The sequence below is a fragment of the Gracilinanus agilis genome, chromosome 2, assembly GCF_016433145.1.
Source record: "Gracilinanus agilis isolate LMUSP501 chromosome 2, AgileGrace, whole genome shotgun sequence".
NCBI classification, from domain to species: domain Eukaryota; kingdom Metazoa; phylum Chordata; class Mammalia; order Didelphimorphia; family Didelphidae; genus Gracilinanus; species Gracilinanus agilis.
Window position 1 is genome coordinate 48,566,796 of NC_058131.1, and position 16,677 is coordinate 48,583,472.

Below are 16,677 nucleotides of genomic sequence, written 5' to 3' on the forward strand. Positions count from 1 at the left end.
AATGGTGTTTCTCTTTCTACTTCTTGCTGCTCTAGTGTGTTGGAAATGTATAGAAATGCTGATGATTTATGTGCATTTATTTTGTATCCTGCAACTTTGCTAAAGTTGTTGATTATTTCTACAAGCTTCTTAGTTGATTCTCTGGGATTTTTTAAGTAGACCATCATATCATCTGCAAAGAGTGATAGCTTAGTGAGAGATTTTGTTTTAAAAGACCCAACATGGCTAAAGAGAAAATTCAGGAGAATTCAGTAAGAGCCTGAAAGATGAATAAATGCTCTAACAACTTTCCTATAAATCAGAATTATACAATGGCTCTTCCTCATGTTATTTGCTTTAAAAAAAAAAAAAAGGGTTGGGGGCAGCTAGGTGGCTCAAGGGATTGAGAAGCAGGCTTAGAGATGGGAGATCCTGGGTTCGAATCTGACCTTGGGCACTTCCTAGCTATGTGACCTTAGGCAAGTCACTAAACCTCCATTGCCTAGTCCTTACCACTCTTCTGCCTTGGAACCAATACATAGTATTAATTCTAAGATAGAAGGTAAGAGTTTAAAAAAGGGGGAGGATGTGTGTGTGTGTGTGTATTGTATTAGATTTAGATCTTGAAGGGAACACTAGGGGTAAATGAGTCCAATCCCCTCATGTCAGAGAGGTCTAATGGCTAGATGACTCGCTTTAGGTAACCCAGAATATAAGGGACAAGGGCAGCAACTGAATTCAGCGTTCTCTATTTCCAAATCCAGCACTCCTTCTGCTGTACCATATCTATTAATCTATTTCTTATCCAACAGAGAAAAATATTCTTTCTGCAATAAGGAAACAGGCAGATTATGTGTTTGTCAATATGTCCAAATACATATTAAATTTTCTTAAAGAATGGCTTTAAAAAGAGACCACAGAAATATGAAGAGAGGAGCTTGTTAGAAATCTAAACTCTGCAGGTTGTATTTGTCACAGCTTTCAAACAGTTGGGCATAGTTCAAAGTGCCTAATTAATCAGTGACAGCAGAGAGGATTAGCAGAAGTAGCATGTTCTTAAAGATAATTGCATCTGGGATGCACTGGCATTTAACCAAATTCTAATTCTAATAGATAAACTTGCAACCCACAACAGAAGGGAAAACTCAAAACAGCTCAGCTCCTATGGTTGCTTTTCAGACAGAGTCTTCTCTGTGCTCCCCTTTAATGCCATCGGTCATCTTGACCATAAGACCCAGGAGGGTCTCTGTGTGCCTGGCTTTAATGGGATTCTCAAGTTTGTCAGCCCAAGATGAAATTTGTTGGGTGTCCTCCAAATGGGCAGCAAATATAATAGCTAACTCTACTTGGAGGTAGAGGATTTACAAGGCAAGAGCTAAAATCAGGGAGACATGTTTGAGCCAAGTCTGAGTCCCTCCTGGTGCGGATCGAGCCAGGTGGGTGAAAGTGTAGATGGGACAAAGTAAAGAGCAGACACTCCCCTAGATTTTGCCTACTTCCCTTTTGAGTTGGTTAAAGAGACTGGTCTATCTGCTTCCCAATCTAGCACTCGGGATAGCTGCCCCCTTGTTTCTGTTCTGATGCATGATAATTGTGGGAACCCCGCCTTTATTGCAATTCTCAGTGTTCAGAACCCATTTGTGACTCTGGCGGATACAGAGACAGACACACAGCCATAGAGAGAGACACATAGAGACAGACAGACAGACAGATAGACAGACACACACACACACACACACACACACACACACACACACACACACACACACACGCTAGAGGCAGGTGGCAGGGCTGCTGCAATCTCCACTTCACTGAAATGAGCTGGAAAGCAGCCTTCTGCCTTCCACAGGGCGAGAGGTGATTGATATGCAAGAGTGTACCAAACCTCGGTGCGCTCAGCCAGCCAGGACAAATAGGAAAGGAACAGGGAACAGACGTGGTCTCCTCTGGAAGATGGGGCCCAAGGCCTATGACATACAATGGCCTCTGAGAGTACATTTTAAAATCCTGACAACTTCTGAAGATAGCAGAGCTGTAAAAGTGAAAAGAATGTGCTTTTTCCCTTTTATGGCAGCCTCCTGAATCTCCCTACCACTTTGAGCCCCTGAAACACTGGCAGAAAGACATCTTGTTAAAAACGGGGAGGAGAGGTGCTTGCTCCCTAGGCCACCTACTCTTTTCTCATCTATGTGTCCCGCTTGAACAAGGAACTTGCTTAGCTCCTTTCTCTTACCTCTACCACTCCAATTATGGGCTTATCCTTGCCTTCTGCCCTAAAAGCCTTGACCTATATATAATGTAAAGTCTTTATTTAGTCATGCATTGGTTTAAGATTTCTTTTCTACTCTCTAATTCCTCCCAGAGGCTTGAAACCAGGTCTTTGTGACCCGAGCACCACCTATTTGGAGTAGCTGAAAACGTCTTATTCACTGCATGGAGGAGGGCTTCCTCCTAGGTTTAAAATAAATGATCCCTACTTGTGGAGAAGACAGAAAAAGATGAAGGGGGCTCAGAGCTATCAAGGTTCAAATTCATTGAATATCAGATCTAGGAAAAAACTTGGAGAGCATCTATTCTAGGGGTCCTTTATCCTTTTTTGTATCATGGATGCTTTTGATAATCTGATGAAGCCCATGGGTCCCTTCTCAGGGGACTAAATTGCTAAATTTGTTCCTGAATTTCACTGAGGGGTTAGTGGAAAAAAAAAGCATTTTTTCCCCATTAGAGTTTAGAGGGTTCCTGAAATCTACCCATGTACCATGGCTCTCAGGTCAAGAATTGCTGATAAAGTTCGATCACCTCATTCATTCTATAGGGGGAAAAAAAGTCAAGTCAAATGAAGTGAAGGAACTCATCCAGTGTCACACAGGCAATCAGGAAGAGTCTGTCTCCTGAGCTCAAATTCGGGACCACACTGTCTCAGTATTTCCAAGTAAGACAGCTCTTGACAGGAACCAGCAGAAACAGGGAGAAACAAAAACATTTTCCAAGCATGTCAAATCTTGACACCACATAGAAGAAAAACCTGAATTCCTTGTATAGAATTTTAGAACACCTGAACCTGAGTTCCTTCTCTTAGTGAGTATGTCAGATCATAGTCTAAATTTGGGCCACCCAAACTGAGATCTTCTCAGAGTCTGTAGAGAAACACAATCCAATCACAAAGTAAAGGCACTGGTGATACTTTTGAATGTGCAGACCATAAAGCCATAACTGACTAAATACAAAGCATTTATTAAGCAAATACTGTGTGCTAGGCTCTAGGGGTACAAATGTAAATAAGACAGCCCCTGCCCTCAAGGAGCTTACATTCTAATGGAGGAAGACAACACATTGAGTGGAGCAGGAATCAAGATGGAGTGACAATCTATATATCTTTTCCTGGAATGTTTGGGGTGACAATTTCCATTCTCAAAGCTAGCACATAAGGTAAAAGCTCACTAATCAAATCCACAGGTGGGTGGAGGAGGAGTACACTGGGGCATAGGCAGCTAGGTGGCATAGTGAAGATGGTGTTTGACTTGGATTTAGGAAGATCTGTGTTCAAATCCTGCCTTAGACACTTATCAAATGTGTGGTCCTGCTTAGCTGTATTGGATCTCAAATTGAATTATAAAGTGGCAACTATCAAAACAATCTTGTACTGGCTAAGAAATAGAATAATGATCAGTGGACTAGATTAGGCACTCAGTTCCCAGTAGTTAATGACCACAGTAACCTAGAGTTTGATAAACTCAAAGATACAAGCTTTTGGAAGAACTCTTGATCTGACAATTGAAATTTGACTTTGGAAAACAGTTTGGAAGAAATTAGTTACAGAACAACACCTCATGCCATATTCCAAGGTAAAGTCAAAATAGGTACATGATTTAGAAATAAAGAGTGAAATCATAAACAAATTGGAGGAGCATGGAATAATTTATCTGTTATGGATAAGGGAAGAATTTATGTCCAAATAAGGCACAGAGAACATTAAGATATATAAAATGGGTAACTGACTACATTAAATTAAAAAATTTTGCACAAACAAAATAATTGCATCCAAGATTAGAAGAGAAACAATAAACTGGGGAAAAAAATTTTTATGCCAGATGTCTCTTGACAAAAGCCTCACTTTTCAAATATATAGAGAATGGAGTAAAATTTATGAGAATGTAAAGCATTCCACAATGCTTTTCACATGACAAATTGTCAAAGGATATGAACAAGTAGGAAAAAATGCTCCAAATCATTATTAATTAGAGAAATGTAACAACTCTTAAGTACCACCTTACAACTATCAGACTGGCTAACCTGACAAAAAACGGAAATGGTAAGTGTTGGATGGGATGTGGAAAAATTAGGACACTAATAATGATGGAGCTGTGAACTGATCCAACCATTCTAGAGAGCAAACTGGAACCATGCCCAAAGGGCCATAAAACTGTGCATTAGCCTTTGATCCAGCAATACCACTACTAGGTCTGTATCTCAAAGAGATCAAAGATAGGAAAAAAAAGACCTACTTGTACAAAAATATTTAGAGCTGCTCTTTTTGTGGTGGCAAAGAACTGGAAACTGAAGGGATGCCCATCAATTGGGGAATGGCTGAACAGGCTGTTGTATATGATTGTAATAGAATACGATGTGGCCATCAGAAATGACAAACAAGATGATCATAAAAAAATCTTGGAATGACTTATATGAAATGATGCAAAGTGAAGCGAGCAGAACCAAAAGAACATTGTACACAGTAATAGCAATAAAGTATGATGATTAGCTATGAATGACTTAACTATTATCATCAAGGCAAGGATCCAGGACAACTCCAAGGGGCTCATGACTAATAAGGCTATCCTTTGGAGTAGAAGAAACTGATAAAGTCTAAATGCAGATTGAAGCATGCCATTCTTCATCTTATTTCCCCAATGAATTTCTCTCTAGTGTAAATGCTATGTGTCTTCTTCCACAACATGATGAATATGGAAATATGTGTTGTATCATAAGAAGTATCATAAGCTCTATCACATTACCTGCTGTTTAGGGGAAGGGAGGGAATGGGAGAGAGAGAAAATATGGATTGCAAAATGTCAGAAAATGATTACTGAAAATTTATTGACATGAAATCTAGAAAAAAAATTTTAAATTAAAAAAAATTTAAGTGTGTGAACCTAAACAGGTCTTCTAAACTCTCTCAACCTCAGTTTCCTCATTTGTAAAAATGAAGATAATATTAGTACCTATTTAATGGAGATTTTGTGATGCTTAAGTGAGATAAGACCTTTTTGAACCTTAGAGGACTATTATTATTATTATTTTAATATATATTTCATTTTTCCAATTACACCCAACAACAATTTTCATATGCATTTTCTGAAATTATAAGATCTAAATTGTCTCCCTCTCTCCCTTTCTGCCTCACTCTGGGAGATGGTAAGCAGTTTGATCTGGGTTGAACATTTATTATCAGGCAAAACTTACTTGCATGTTGATAATTGTTATAAGAAAACACTCATATAAAACCAAAACGCCAAAGTAATAAAATGAAGCATTGTATGCTTTGATCTGCTTTCCAACTCCAACAGTTCTTTGTCATAAGTCCTTCAGAATTGTTCCAGATCATTGTATAGCCGAGAGTAGCTAAGTCTATCACAGCTGACCATTCCACAATATTGCAGTTATTATGTACAATATTCTCCTGGTTGTGCTTATTTTGTTCCACATCAGTAAGAAAGGTCTTACCAGCTCTTTCTGAAATCATCCCGTTCATCATTTGTTACAGTACAACAATATTACATTACCATCATATATCACAATTTATTCAGTCATTCCCCAATTAATGGATTTCCCTCAATTTCTAATTCTTTTCAGAGCTATTATTATTATAAGCTAGAAGCTGAGCTGAGCCTGGGGTCTGATCCCTTCTGGACAGAGGAGAGGGGCTGAGGGTAGCCAGCATGGCACAGAGATGTCTAGAAAGTGTTAGTACCAAAATGGCGACACTCATTCTATCTTAAGCAGAATGCCTGACACATAGATGCTTAATAAAGGATTACTGGTGGATTGAAGAGAATGAATTGTTCATCTGTGAGGTTCCTAATAATACATTATTACTAAGGTCACACTAAAATTAACTTATTCCTAACTTACCTTTCTATTGAGGGAACTACCATACTCACAATCACTCAGACTTGCAACATAGGTGTCATCCTCAGCTCCTGTCTCACTCTATACATCCCATCAGGTGTTGAGGACTGTCATCTCTACTTCCTGACATCTCTTGTATGGGCTGCTCCCTTCTCTCCTCTGGCACTGCCACTCCTCTGCCAGCTCCTCCTCATCTTCTACCTGGGCTATTGCCATAGCTGGCTGGCGGCTGTGCTGCCCTAAGTCTTTCCCTCTACTCTAGTCCATTCTCTTCTCTCCTGAAGTTCTGACCATGTTACCCCATCTTCAGTCAGTGTCAGGATTAAATATAAAATTAAATATAAAAATATAAAAAAATATAAAAAAAATTAAATATAAAATCCTGTTTGGTTTAAGCCTTTCATCATCTGGTCCTCTCCTGTTTCCAGGCTTCATACCCTCCCCTCTTCATGTTCTCTGCTTGCTAGGAATGCCGCTTTCCTGACTGTACCTCACATAAGATACTTCACCTCCCGATTCTGGGCATTTTCACTGATGGGCTCCAGGTCTAGAATATTCTCCTTCCTCACACCCATCTCCTAGCTTCTCTGGGTTCTGTCGCATCTCGCTCAGCTAGCCTTCTCTCTGAGACGGCCCCTAGTTTGTCATGTATCAAGCTTGTTTGCACACAGGGAGGGAGGGAGGGAGGAAGAAAGAGTTTCTTGAGGGCAGGAGCTCTCTGGCTTTTGCATGGGCATTGCCAGCAATCAGCACAGTTCTTGGCACACAGTTAGTGTTGCTCATTCATTCACCACAACCATCCTAACTATGACCTCTGTAACCTTTCATCTGGATGGTTCAATGGCCTCTAAAAGGTCTCCCAGAATCCAGCCTCCACACAGCCTTCACATGCACATGCCCAAACAACATCACTTTCCAACTCAAGAAACCTCAGTGACCTTAAGGACAAAGCACAAAACACTTTTCTATTTTGGATTTTAAACCCTTTGTAATCTGGCTCTTGCCTATCTTTCCGGGCTGATTACTCCTTATCACAAACTCGATTTTCCTACCAAACTGGCTCACTGGCCATTTTTCAAGGTAACATTCTACACCTTTGCACAGGCTGTTGCCAATGCCTGGAGTGTTCTTTTCTTGTTAAAGCTCTCCACTCATATAACCTTGTATTAACTGTTTATTTAGTCTGTATTTAGTTATCTGTGAACAATCTGTTTCTCCCAGTAGAAGGTAAGCTCCTGGAGGCTAGGGAATGTCTCACTTTTGTTCTGTCGCTCCATGACTTAGCACAATGCTGGGTACCCAGCAGGCGCTTAATAAACGTTTACTGGAAATGAAAAGCTGTTTATTGAACACATTAGAGCTTGCAGACCGACCACTACCCCACAGAGCCCCGCAGAACTGAGCTCCCTGGGCCTGTCTCAGTGTAGTCACAGAATAAACGAGGCTGAGAGGCCCAGCTGGGCCAGAATAAAGGGTCTGAGGGCCACGAAGGCTCTGGGGAAGGGCCGGGAAACAGGACAGGCGGACAAAGAAGCACTAAAGATGGGGTGCATAGAACGGGCAGGCCCTCGGCAGCAGCCGGGCTGGTCTTCCAGCGTGGGACGCTACATAAGGAGGAACAGCTAAGGGGCTGGGCAGGCGGGTTTCCCAGTCGGATGTTTCTTGGCTAAGAGCAGCTCTGTAGCTACACGGATACGTGATTATCCTTCTTGCGGCTCCCTCGTCCCATGCCACGCATCGATTTCCAGGAGCAACCTGGATTGTCTGAGGGTCTGCAGAAAATGCATTTCCAATCTCCTTTTAGAATATCTATCCTTGTATGGAGATTTTCATGCTTTTAAAGGCAGAAATGACTTTATACATAAAAAAATGCCAGTCTTTCTTGCTAATAAACACACTTTGCTTTCTCTACTTCAGAAACAGTCAGTTGACATTTATTAAATGCCTGCTATGTGCCAGGCACCGCGTGAAGGTGCCGAGGATACAAAAACAGGCAAAAAAGAGTCCCTGCCCTCCAGGAGCGTCCAAGCTATAGGGCTGGGGAGACCACATCAAACACACAAGCACATGCACACCCGCACCCATCCCTGTGCCAAACCTAGGATAAAGAGGAAATGATGAAGAGGGAGGCGTCTTGTACAAGATGGGGTTTAGCTTGGACTTCGACAAAGCCAGGGAGGCCAGCAGTCCAAGCAGAGGGCAGAGAGCGCTCCAGGGACTGGGGGGCCGGCCAGAGAACGGCCAGGGTGGAGGGGCAGCGTCGGAAGGCTGCCTGGGTCCCGAAGGACTCTGTAAAAGAGGGGGCTGGGGTCCGAGAGGAGGCCAGAGGGAAGGATGGGCCTTTGCCACAGCTTGGATATGGGCTAAGAGAGGGAGGGAGATGCTTCCCTCTCCAGCAGACCTTCCAGGAAAAGCTCTCGGGGAGGAAGAGCCAGCGAAGGAGGAACTTCCCTGCCTTAAAGGCCTGGGTCTGCACTAAGTCACAGCAGAAGCCCTCGTCATCAGAATCCAATAACAGCCAAATTACCCTCATTACCAACAAAGCGGAGGCATTTCATAGCAGGGAGCCCCGCGATTACCTGAGCCCAAGTGTGCGGATGGCTCTCTCTCTCCGTGGAAGGCTACGCGCAGATTCTCGTGAAGGAGCCCCCGGGAGGCCGCGCTCACAGGCTAGGCAGGGCAGGGCTGCCCCTCTGAGCCCAGGCGGGGCTCCGTCTCACCCCAAAGGACCTTCTGGGGGCTGCGTGGGCACAGCGAGGGAGAGCTGACAGCGACCCCCCCGTGTACCTATTTAAACCGGCACGTGTTCCCCTCCACGCACACACAGAGTGACGCCTTCATGAGGAGGGGAGGGAGAAGACGGCGCAGGGCAGGGAGGGCCGGACGTACCTCGTGAAGCACGGGGCCCACCAGGAAGTGGAGCCTTTGGCAGAGTTCCCCAAGGTTGGACAAGCTGCTGGCCCGGTGGCTGCCGTCGGGATCCTTTGCTCCCCTCAGGAAGCTGTGAATCAGAGGCTCTCGGTGCTTTGAGACCATGTCTCCTGGGGAGGAAGAGGAGAGCAATGCTTATTCTAAAGCACCTTCCCAACCTTTACAGAGAAGGAGCAGTGGAGGGCTTCTGCCATTCCTGTTATTCCATAGTATTTTTATGATGATCCTATGAGGGAGCCAATAAAGAATCAAAGCCCTGGGGTGCGAGTGCGAGTGCTCCCCGAGGCTCCATCCGAAGCTCTTTTTCCTTTCTCTCTATCCTCTCCCTCTTAGTGGTCTCATCAGCTCCCACACCGGCTCTGTCTGTCCATGCCTGGCATGTGCTAAGCCTCCTCCCTGGAGCTCGTCTCTCCCTTCAGTGCCACTTTCTAGGAAAAGATCTCCCCGAGTCCCCCATCTGCTGGAGCCTCTTTCCCTCCTCTGCATACCACATGTATGCATGTGTGTAGATGCACACGTGTCAGTGTCTACACATACATGTGTCTACAGATTATCTACTTGTATTTACACACGTGGTCTCATCTGGCAGAATGGAAACGCCATGGGAGGAGGATCTGCTGTATTTTTCTATGTCTGCACCCCCAGCATTTCGTACAGAGCCCACAGACAGAAGGCGCACACTGAATGCTTGCTGAGGGCTTCAGTGACTCTGGCACTTCCCTTAGCCTGCAGGGCCCGTTTCTGAGCTCCCTTTGCAGGGAGGTGCTCTGAGTCAAAGTCGTCCTTTTAGATGTGGAAATCGCTGCTGCCTCTCAGGCTGTGCCGCTCCAGGGCCTCCTGAGGTATTTCATCAACTCCATTCATGGGTCAATTCTGTTTTTATAGATGGTAACTTTTTTTAAAATTTTTTATTTGTGTGACCTGTTTTGACCAGACTTCCTCCCCAGACTTTCAGTCAGGCTCTACCTATTACGCAGAAATACTGTGCCCTAAACCCCCTGCCAGGCTGGCTGTCCTCATTGACTGAATGGTTAAGGGCCTCCACGATGGCAGGGGCTGACTGAGCTGAGGGATACAAAGCCAAAAGGCAAGCAGACGTTCTGGCTCTCAGGAGGCTCGCATTCCCATGGAAGAGCTACACGAACGGTGATACACATATTTAAAATAAATTAGGAAATCAATACGAAATTGTTTAGGAAGGGCAGACAGAACAGAGAAGCTGAGCTCAAGAGAACTTGAGAAGGTCACGCTCAAGCTCAGGCTCAAAAGAAGCAAAGGATTCTGGGCAGGGATGAGGTGACAGAGCCAGTGCCTGGGCTGGGGGGACATGGAGTGGGGCAGAGAGACACTGAGAGAGAACAGCATGGAAGTAACAGCAGAGAGCTCACTCTGACTAGCCTGTAGAGGACTGCCATCATACTTCAGTGTGAAATGTCCTGGAGCAGATTCTGTTCCCCCCAAACCAAACCCAAACTCCTGCCAGTCAGTCAGCGCTTTCCTACTCTGGGCCTGCTCTGATACTTCCAGGTTTCACATGTTGGATGGGAGAGTCACCTGGCTTACTGCTGCTTCTCCTTCTACACGATGCTCTATCTTAGGCTACATGGCACGGTGAATATGGGACTAGATTTAGGGACAGAACCACCTGAGGTCAGGGGCAGCTAGGGAGCACAGGCTGTGCCAGGCGTGGAAACCCATGAGGAGGGTCCTGGGTTCAAATCTGAACTCAGACCCTTCCTGGCCATGTGATCCTGAGTAAGTCACATAACCCCCTCCCCCACAACTTCCTAGTCCTTCCCACTTTTTTGCCTCAGAATCTATTCTTGGTATTGATTCCAAGGCAGGAAGGCAGAAGGGCAGGAAGGACGAAGATGAGTTCAAATCCTGCTTAGACACCTACTAGTCATGCAATCCTGAGGCTAAGTATGCCTGTAAAATAGGGATAACAATAGCACCTTACTTAGAGGGTGCTTATAAAGGTCAAACAAGGGGGCAGCTGGGCGGCTCAGTAGATTGAGAGCCAGGCCTAGAAACAGGAGGAGGTCCTGGGTTCAAATCTGACCTCAGACACTTCCCAGCTATGTGACCTTGGGCAAGTCACATGACCCCCATTGCCTTACCCTTACCACTCTTCTGCCTTGGAACCAATACATGGTATTGAGTCTAAGATGGAAGGTGAGGGCTTAAAAAAAATGAAGATCAAATGAGATACACAAGAGCTTTGAAAACCTTAAAGCGCGTTATAAGGGCTAACTTTGGTTAGCAAGTATCTCTTTGCACTGGCTGACTCCCAAGCCTGGAATTCTCTTCCTCCTAACCTCTGGCATCCTGCAAGCCTCATCTCAAACTCCATCTTTTGCAGGAGGCCTTTCCCGGCTGTCCAAGAGACTCTGGTCTTCCATTCCAAGGACACCCTCCCTCTCCTTTGTCTTCACTTCCAATATAGCTATCAATTTACAGGTTGTCTTCCCAATGAGAATTTTGGTTCCTTAAGAGCAGGGGCAGTTTTTGCTTCTCTTGAATCCCCTGCACTTTGCACCAATTAAGCAGGTAATAAATGTTTGTGGATTGTATCAGAAAAGCAGATGAGGGCCGGGTTGTCAGAAGCTCCAGTAACCAGGAGTCCTTGTGTTATCTGGCTGACAATCCTCAGGAAGTTATAAATGGATGCTTTCTACTTGCTGACACTTTCTTCCTCATTGGGTTCTCACTGAATCATTTTACCCTGATTTTTCCAACCATCTTCCCTTTTCTTCCCAGTTCTGTCATCTAAGCATTTTCCTGCCAGAGGCGGTAGGTATGGTATGGTGGACAGAGAGCTGGCCCTGGGGCCAAGAAGGGAGATTTGAATTCAAATTTTGCACCTGATCCAAACTGCCTGCATCCACCAGTTGTCTCAGTGCTCCTGGAGGCTAAGATTCTAAGAGAAGGTTCTGACCCACACGGGCAGAGAAGCAGATCACATATTTTTCACAGCTACTACTCAGAAGTAAATCCTTAACTAAAAGGGATATATGCATGTGATAGAAAATTGGTGGTTTCCTCATCAGCTCTCTATGCCAATGAAATCAGAGATCTGGACCCTCCTGTTATCCTTAAAGGACGGATGATCTCGAGGCTTCCTCATCCTTCTATTCCACTGACCTGCTTTTCTATTTTGAAACCAGCACCAAATGATTTTGTTGAATTACCACTTTTTATATAGGATCACAGATGTAGAGCTGGAAGGGATTATGGAGACCACTAAGTTCAACCTACTCATTTCATAATTGAGGTAAAAAGGGCCCAGAGGGGTTAAGTGACTTAGCCAGTGAGTATCTAAAAGCAGGATTTAAATTCAAGTCTCCCTAACTCCAAATCCAATGACTTGTCCACTATGCAGTGCTGGGACGAGACACACTATTTACTCTCAGTTATTACTCTCAGTTATTACTATCTTTCGCAGGATTTCTGTTTCTGTACTCTATCCTCCAAATGAATTCTATTGTATTATCAAGTTCTAGAAAGGATACCTTTGGACTGATATAACACTAAATATCCCTTCAATTATTAAGGTTTTCTTTATTTCCTTAAGGCATGCCTTATCATGCCATACAGATATTGTGTTTCAGTAGTTTCACTCACAGATATTTTATGCATTTTGTACTTATATGGACTTCTCTTTCTATTACTGTCTCCTGGATTTTGTTATTGCTATATAGAAAAGCTATTGATTCTCTCATTGTTTTATTTTGTAGCTTGCAACTTAATTGATGCTATTAATGACTTCAGTGAGCTTTTTTAATCAGAGTTTTCTAAATAAACCATCATGGCATTATCAAAGGGGTAGTTTTATCTTATCTTTTCTTATATTTATGCCTTTATTTTTCTTGCCTTATTGATAAGATCTTTTTTACTGGAAGCCTTTCCCAACCTCTCAATTCTTTTTTAAATTGTGATTTATTTATTCTTTAGACCCTTACCTTCTGTTTTAGAATCAATACTAAGTATTAGTCCTAAGACAAAGAGCAGCAAGGGCTAGGCAATGGGGGTTAAATGATTGTACAGCTAGGAAGTATCTTAGATACGATTTGAACACAGGCCCTTCTAACTTCAGGCCTGGCACTCTATCCACTAAGCCATCTTAAGCATTTCTGAAACTATATCTAATAATAGCAGGCAAAAAGGGCATTCTTCCTTTACTCTTATTTTTATTTTTAAATAAAAAAAAAAATTTTAAACCCTTACTTTCAGTCTTAGAATTTATACGAAGTATCAGTTCTAAGACAAAAGAGCAATAAAGGCTAGGAAATTGGTTCTAAGTGACTTGCCCAGGGTCACACAGCTAGGAAGTGTCTGAATTCAAATTTGAACCCAGGACCTCCCATCTCTAGGCCTGGTTCTCTATCCACTGAATCATACTCCTATTTTTATTGGCAAAGTTTCTAGTGTTTCCCCACTGCATATAATACTAGCTTTTAAATTTAAAATTCTTTTTATCATATTAAAAATATTCCAAGAATCTATGAATGCTGTACTTGGTCAAAGATTGATTTTGCATCTGTTGATATAATCATGTGGTTTTGGATGTTTTTGTTTTTAATGATTAATTATATGAATTATTTTCCCAATATTGAGCCTTCCACATTTCTGCTCTAAATCTATCTTGATCACACAGTGAATGACTTTTTGGATAAGTTTCTGTAATTTTTTGGCCAAGATCTTATTTAACATTTTTGAATCAATATTCATTAGTGATATCAGCCTACAATTATCTTTATTTGCTTAATCTTTTTTCTGGCTTAGATATTAGGACCTCATTTGTCTCCAAAAACAAGTTTGGAAAAATGCCTTTTTTCTCAGTTTTTGAGAATAAGTTGGTATTAATTTTCCCATAACATTTTAATAGAATTCTACATAAGACCATAGATAGAAATCCATCTGAACTAGGTTTCTGCCTCTCTACCCTGGGCAGTTTCTTTCCATCAAGTTCCATTTCCTTTTTTAAGATTGAATTATTTAAGAACTCTAGTTAATGTTCATTCTATTATATATTTCTAGATAATCTACTTCTTTAGAGTTCTCATCGTAGTTGGCATTTTGCCCACTCTTCTTATCTGTCTGCTGTACGTAGGGGTAACAGGTTCTGATAATTCTCTTTATTTTTATTCTGTAGTGATTTTCCCTAGTTCGTTTTTTTATTTTGTTGAATTTGACTTTCTTCCCTCTTCTTTTTAATAAGGTTAATAAGGTTAGCTAAAAGTTTGCTATTTTTGCCAGCCTTTTCAAAGAACCAGCCTTTACTTTTGATTTATTCACTCTTTTTGATTCCCAACTTATTTATTTTTTCTCAAAGTTTTAAGATTTCCTCTTGATAAGCCTGAAAACATAAATTATGAATAAAAAGAATCTCTATTTGGTGAGAATTTCTGGGAAAAAATAAAATCAGTATAGTAGAAATTAAGTTTAGACGAACATCTTGCATAATAAACATTAATAAATTTAAATTAGAGATGAAACTTGAATATTAAAGACCAAACCATAAAAAGTTAAAAGAAAAGCAGCTCACCTCTTTTTTAAGCTATAATTCAAGAGTGAATTCTTAACCACAAAAGGGACAGGGGCAATTAGACAAGATAAGATAGTTTTAATTACATGAAATAAAAAGGATCTCATATGAACAAAATTAATGTAACTAGGGTGAGAATGGAAATGGTTTACTAAGGAAAACATTTTGTATCGAACATATCTGATAAGGGTCTGATATCCAAGATATTGCAGACAAATTTAATAGAAATATATAAAACAGGGGCAGCTGGGTAGCTCAGTGGAGTGAGAGTCAGGCCTAGAGACGGGAGGTCCTAGGTTCAAATCTGGCCTCAGCCACTTCCCAGCTGTGTGACCCTGAGCAAGTCACTTGACCCCCATTGCCCGCCCTTACCACTCTTCCACCTATGAGACAATACACCAAAGTTAAGGGTCTAAAAAAAAAAAAAAAGAAATATATAAAACAAAAGTCTGCCACAGTTTTCTCCCATTGTTAGTGTGAGAATCAAATAATACTTATAAAGTGCTTACTTAGCACAGTGTCTGGCCCAAAGCAGGCACCATATAAATGCTAATTCACTTCCCTCTTTTCCCCTTATGAGGAAGTGACAATGATTCTAGAAATAAGATGCATATCTCACATTCAATTAGTCATCTCCAGAGAAGTTGAGAAGGATGAGTTGGTTACTCACCAGTCACAGAGTGAGAGGTGTTTAAAGGAAAAAGACTCACTATATTAGGAGAAGGAAGAAATGGAAAAAGAGAAGTTGGGAAAATCCTAATGTAGGGGATAGGGATTTGAGTAGGGAGGCTAAACACCTAAGAGTTCATTGTATTAAGGCCTTGAAATTGTGGTTGGAGAGAAAAAGGATATAATAAAATAAATTAAAAAAAAAACAAAAACACACCAAAATCAGGGCTAAGAAACTACTTTTAGCCATAATGATTTGTATTTGCATTCCCAATTCCCAGCCCCCACCCCCTTCCTGTTAGTGGTATTACCATTTTCACCTTTACCCAGGCTCAAAACCTTGGAATTATCTTTGACTACTTCATGATTCTCACTCCTACAACATCCCAACAATCTTCAAGTTCTATCCATTTTTCCTTTGGAACATTTCTCATTAATGTCTAGTCCTTTCCTACAAGCCAGAGGTATTAGAAAAGGTTTAGACTATTGAGATCCAGCACCAAATCTATCCTGCACAATGATACTACGTCAGTCTTACAGTAGCATTTTTATCACATCGCCTTCTTGTTCAGAATCCTTCAATGATTCCATATGATCTACCAAATAAGGTCCAAACGCTTTTTGGTATTTAAGACCCTTTAAAATGTGATTCCTTACCTACTTTTTCAGTCTGAATTTTCCACTACAAACTATGTTTTAGCCCAACTGAGGAACAATCCAGATCTTGTTCTTCCATTTCTTCTGCCAGGAAGCCCCATCTCTTCTACCATCTTTTCATATTAAAATACTGTCCACTTGAGGACCAGATCAAATGCCTCCTCCATAAGATTTTATCTGACCCTCCCAGCTCAAAAGTCCTAGCTTCATTCTCTAAACTCCTAGTGCATTTTTGGGGTCTACTCATATAGCTCTTAAAGACTATGCCTTGACTTGCCCATTTTTCTTTATCTCTTCACTGTTGTTGTTCAGTAATTTTTCGATTGTGTCTGACTCTTTTGTGGCCCCTCTGGGGTTTTCATGGAGTGGTTTGCCATTACCTCGTCCATTTTATAAATGAGGAAATTGAGGCAAACAGAGTTAAGTGACTTGGCTAGAATCTCACAGCTAGTCAGTATCTGAGGCCAGATTTGAACTCAGATCTTCCCGACTCCAGGTCCAGTGCTTTATCACACTATGCCACCTATCTGCCCTCCTCTTCTCTACTAGACTTTAAGTGCTTTGTAGGGCCTCAAGCAAGATACTTAAGCTTTCATTTGCTCATCTGAAAAAATGAGGGAATTGGACAAAATGATCTTTAAGATTTGTTCTAGAATGAAATTCTCTGATTCTATAATTGCTATGGAATAAAAATTCTGATTTCCAAATCAGAGGATTAGACTTGGACCCCAGATATCCCCAGCCAAGATAGTGACCCATGAAGCCTT

At 41.9% G+C, this 16,677-nt stretch overlaps 1 protein-coding gene across 1 annotated transcript in view; it reads right to left on the bottom strand.

The window, feature by feature from the left end:
* TANGO6 (transport and golgi organization 6 homolog) overlaps window positions 1–16,677 on the bottom strand; it is a 214,771-nt gene that overhangs the window by 30,567 nt on the left and 167,527 nt on the right. The window contains exon 16 of the mRNA XM_044663151.1: window positions 8,995–9,146. Coding sequence (XP_044519086.1) covers window positions 8,995–9,146 — 152 coding nt within the window. The remainder of the gene's footprint in view (window positions 1–8,994; window positions 9,147–16,677) is intronic.